General features: G+C 47.3%; 1 protein-coding gene across 3 annotated transcripts in view; it reads left to right on the top strand.

Annotated features, from left to right (window-relative positions):
* Positions 1–5,000, top strand: part of pam (peptidylglycine alpha-amidating monooxygenase) — a 76,236-nt gene that overhangs the window by 32,708 nt on the left and 38,528 nt on the right. For all 3 annotated transcript variants that reach the window (XM_080842507.1, XM_080842505.1, XM_080842506.1), the window contains exons 9-10: positions 2,337–2,404; positions 2,945–3,025. In XM_080842507.1, coding sequence (XP_080698633.1) covers positions 2,337–2,404; positions 2,945–3,025 — 149 coding nt within the window. The remainder of the gene's footprint in view (positions 1–2,336; positions 2,405–2,944; positions 3,026–5,000) is intronic.

Below are 5,000 nucleotides of genomic sequence, written 5' to 3'. Positions count from 1 at the left end.
ATGGGAAATGCAGGTATTAAGTACTTTAAGCAGCCAGATGACTTCATGCCTGACAGAGCATCCCACTCCAGGAGGCTGTGATAATCCCTTCGCTTAAAAAGCCTCCACATCCCATAAAACAAATGAGTGGGAGCGGATGAGGAAGCCAGGCCTGTTTCAAAGGCACCCTGGGTTGTCTTCTAAATAAAAGCCAAATAAAGGCCGGGAGAGTGTCAGGAAACGACAGGAGTGGCTGCCGCTGGGTACTTGGGTCGGTGAGGCGGCCGGGGGTGTGTGTGTGTGTGTGTGTGTGTGTGTGTGTGTGTGTGTGTGTGTGTGTGTGTGTGTGTGTGTGTGTGTGTGTGTGTGTGTGTGTCGGTGAGGCGGGGGTGTGTGTGTGTGTCGGTGAGGCGGGGGTGTGTGTGTGTGTCGGTGAGGCGGGGGTGTGTGTGTGTCGGTGAGGAGTGGCTGCCGTTGGGTTCTTGGGTCAGTGAGGCGGGGGTGTGTGTGTGTGTGTGTGTGTGTGTGTCGGTGGGGGGTGGCTGCAGTTGGGTTCTTGGATCGGTGAGGCGGGGGTGTGTGTGTGTGTGTGTGTGTGTGTGTCGGTGGGGGGTGGCTGCAGTTGGGTTCTTGGATCGGTGAGGCGGGAGTGTGTGTGTCGGTAAGGCGGGGGTGTGTGTGTGTGTGTGTGTGTGTGTGTGTGTGTCGGTGAGGCGGGGTTGTGTGTGTGTGTGTGTGTCAGTAAGGCAGGGGTGTGTGCTGCACAGTAATTGATGAATGGTGATGTGGCAAGAGAAATGACATTATTGAAATGGCTCATTGACCTGGGTGTCTCGGTTTACAAGCTGCAGTGTGTGTGTGTGTGTGTGTGTGTGTGTGTGTGTGTGTGTGTGTGTGTGTGTGTAAGTGATGGAGTAGGAGGTGGTTGAGTGATGTACCAGTTCCTCTAGAGGCGCACAGTCGTCTTTCACTCTCTCTCTCTCCCCCTGACTCACTCTCACTCTCTCCCCCTAACTCACTCTCACTCCCTCCCTCTCTCTCACTCACTTTGCGCTGTGGGCATGCAACTCGTGTTTAAAAACAATGATTAAAAGATAGAAACATCACCCATGCAAAGGAAGTGATGTCACATGTCCCCTGCATCAGCACATGCTAGTTCCTGTTCAGGTTCAGCACATGCTAGTTGAGAGAAGGCTATGACATCAGCACATGCTAGTTGTTGTTACAGAGAGATGGCTATGACATCAGCACATGCTAGTTGTTGTTACAGAGAGAAGGCTATGACATCAGCACATGCTAGTTGTTATACAGAGAGATGGCTATGACATCAGCACATGCTAGTTTTTATGACAGAGAGATGGCTATGACATCAGCACATGCTAGTTGTTGTTACAGAGAGAAGGCTATGACATCAGCACATGCTAGTTGTTATGACAGAGAGATGGCTATGACATCAGCACATGCTAGTTGTTATGACAGAGAGATGGCTATGACATCAGCACATGCTAGTTGTTGTTACAGAGAGAAGGCTATGACATCAGCACATGCTAGTTGTTATGACAGAGAGATGGCTATGACATCAGCACATGCTAGTTGTTGTTACAGAGAGAAGGCTATGACATCAGCACATGCTAGTTGTTATGACAGAGAGATGGCTATGACATCAGCACATGCTAGTTGTTATGACAGAGAGATGGCTATGACATCAGCACATGCTAGTTGTTGTTACAGAGAGAAGGCTATGACATCAGCACATGCTAGTTGTTATACAGAGAGAAGGCTATGACATCAGCACATGCTAGTTGTTGTTACAGAGAGAAGGCTATGACATCAGCACATGCTAGTTGTTATGACAGAGAGAAGGCTATGACACAGATGCACACTTCAGTTTCAGTTCCCAGGGAAATTATCTTTACACCCTTCAGCATCAGTGTGAGAAATGACTTCATGTAACTGATCCATGTTCCTGGGGTACCTCTTTGTTGGATTGGTTTTCACTGATATTCAGCAAGATGTTAGTGTGTGTGTCTGTGTGTGTGTGTGTGTCTGTATGTGTGTGTGTGTGTGTGTGTGTGTGTCTGTGTTTCTGTGTTTCTGTGTGTCTGTGTCTGTCAGACATGTCCTTTCACCTATTGTGTACACCAATTTTAAGTATCTGTATCAGCAGTACTTGTAGTGGTAGTATGCAATAACATGTAGTGTATACTAGTATGTACTGCAACTATATAAATACATTGAAAATAGTAGAGATTAATCCTATGCTACACTATTCCTGTAGAGTGTAGAGTAGTATACAGTAGTTCTGTTGTTGGCGTGTCCATCTCCTAAGCTATCAGTGTTGTTGTTGATCCCCACAGGCAGCCCTTTATTGCTGGCATGTACCTGATGATGTCTGTGGACACCGTCATCCTCCCGGGGAAGAGAGGTGAGTGGACGACCCTTACCAGCCTGCTCCCCCCTTCCCATCTCCTCCATCCTCTCAGCTCCTTTAGCCTTCGCAGAACCCCCCCCGAAGGGCTGGAGGAATCAAAACACTTTGCCTCCTCCACACACTATCTCATCTGTTTTTTTTTTCTCTTTTCTTTTCTTTTCTTTTTGAATGACCTGCTGATTTGGAAATCATTGCCTGTAGATTACTGGTGCATGGTGGGAGTGTGTGTATGTGTGTGTGTGTGTGTGTGTGTGTGTGTGTGGTGCATGGTGGGAGGGAGATAGCGTGCCTGCTGCCCGGGGTCTTCATCTGATTGCCCATTTCACACCTCTGCTTCGCGCTCCGGCCCCAGAAAATGAACATGTCTTACCAGCATTTTGCGCTTTCTGCACTTGTTCACAGATGTGTGTGTGTGTGTGTGTGTGTGTGTGTGTGTGTGTGTGTGTGTGTTGTTATTGTTGTTTTGCCTTTTGTTGTAAATGGCGAGGAGCTGTTATTGATCTCACTGCTGTTTTGTGTTCACCCCATCCACAGTGACGAATGCAGACATCGCCTGTCCTTACGAGTCGTATCCAATGCACCCGTTTGCCTTCAGGACCCACACACACCGTCTGGGTAAGTGTGCCCAATGAGTTTACACCAGCCACTCAAACGCAGTAGTGCTCCCCCCCTTGATTCACTTATAGGGCCCTATCTTGCCGATCAGAAACGCAAGTAGGACGGCGCCAAGCGCAAGTAGCTGTGTGGGCGGCTCTATGGCGCAGTTGCTATTTTAACGGCGGAAAAAACACACTTGCGTCCAGCGCAAGTGTCAAAAGGGTTGGTCCAAAGGAGGTTACTCAGCCATAGGTGTGGTTTGGGCGTAATATGCAATAAACCAATCCGAGCGTCATTTCACATTCCCTTTAAGAGCGAGGAGCGCATAGTCCATAGCGGCTTGTTATTTTGATGGTGGAATTACCTGGTGGAAGACCGGAAAAGTTCACAGCCGAGGAGACCGACGTGAGATTTACACCAATTTTTTGGCAAGCCATATATAATTACAAGGAAAATAAAGTATTTACCACTTGAGGAAATCATTGTGATATCCATATCCAAGATATTTTAAAAATAGGCATATATCTAGCGTAGCCTACACATTGACCCAAATGATTCAGGATAATTGAAGCTGCGTGACATCTGATTTATTGTATGGCTTTGTAAAAAGCCGGGAGATAGATATATATGGGGATGCGAGAAACCCTCCAAAAGTAAGCAAAGTCAAGCAAGCATGTCAAGATATTGCCGTGATTGTTTCTGCAACGGGGCACCCGAAAACGTTGCCGAAAACGCTATAATGACGTCCGGAGACGTGGGACATCCAAGCTGGAAGGTAACACACGTTCTCGTGCCTTCACGGGAGGTGGATCTGCCTCGACCCAGGATCTGACGGCAGCAGAGGACATCGCCACGTCTACCCTCACGCCTGAGAGCCTGCAGGGATTTGGGGGCATGGAAATCGGCACCCAAGCCAGTGCACCAGCTGACCAAACCCAAGGTACATAAATAAAGTCCACATACACAAAGATGAGTTTACAAGATTTATAATAATACTGGCATTAAATAAATGCAACAAAGCCATACAATAAATCAAATGTCACGCAGCTTCAATTAACCTGAATCATTTGGGTCAATTGTGTACGCTAGATGTATGCCTAGTTTTAAAATGTCTTGGATACGGATATCACAATGATTTCCTCATGTGGTAAATACTTTATTTTCCTTGTAATTAGGACTATATATGGCTTGCCAAACAATTGGTGTAAATCTCTCGTGAAGACGACAGAAGTAAAGTGTAGCCTATAGGTCCTATACTGTGCGGGCAAGCACATGCGCCCTTAAAATAGCGTTCTGAATACGCGTTACAGACTTTAGACATTGCGCCTCACATTAGACCAGCTTTTTTTTGGTCAATGGCGCACGGCGCACGGCGTTGTTTTGAAACTGCAAAATACCACTTGCGCTAGAGAAACGCCTTCTCTGTTCCGCCCCCGCCCATGTCGACGCAAGTTCATTTCGAAGCGCGCCTCTGGAGGGAAAATCGCGCTGTGCGCCGGGTGCAAGATAGGAATTATACATGCGTCGGTGACAATGTCAATTGCGCTGGGTGCAAGATAGGGCCCATAGTGTGTAATCCTCTCAGTCTGAGTGTGTTGTGTACTCCTCCGAGCCTGACTCATGACTCAGGTTAGCTCTTAGGCTTTCTCACAGTAAGGACCCAATCGCAGACCAGGTTGCAAAAAAAAAAACACTTGTGGATTTATTTCCTCCATACCAGGTACTCGATAAAAAATGCAGGATTCAGGCCTAGATTCTCACAGACAAAGGATTACCATCCGACAAGGGGACTACAGAAAGACAGAACTATATATAGAGGGGGGAACAGAGACAACACAGGTGAAACAAACAAGGAGTAATTAACAAGACACAAGAGAACCAAACCAGGCAACCAATCAGGGATATGATGGGGAACAGGTGAGGGACAAAAAAGGCGGGAAAAGCGGCAGAGGGAGGTGTCTCCGGACAATGACAGAACCACATAAACACAACA

Source organism: Sprattus sprattus (genome assembly GCF_963457725.1).
Source record: "Sprattus sprattus genome assembly, chromosome: 7".
NCBI lineage: Eukaryota > Metazoa > Chordata > Actinopteri > Clupeiformes > Clupeidae > Sprattus > Sprattus sprattus.
The sequence above is the reverse complement of the archived record's forward strand: the minus strand, read 5'-3'. Positions and strand labels throughout refer to the sequence as shown.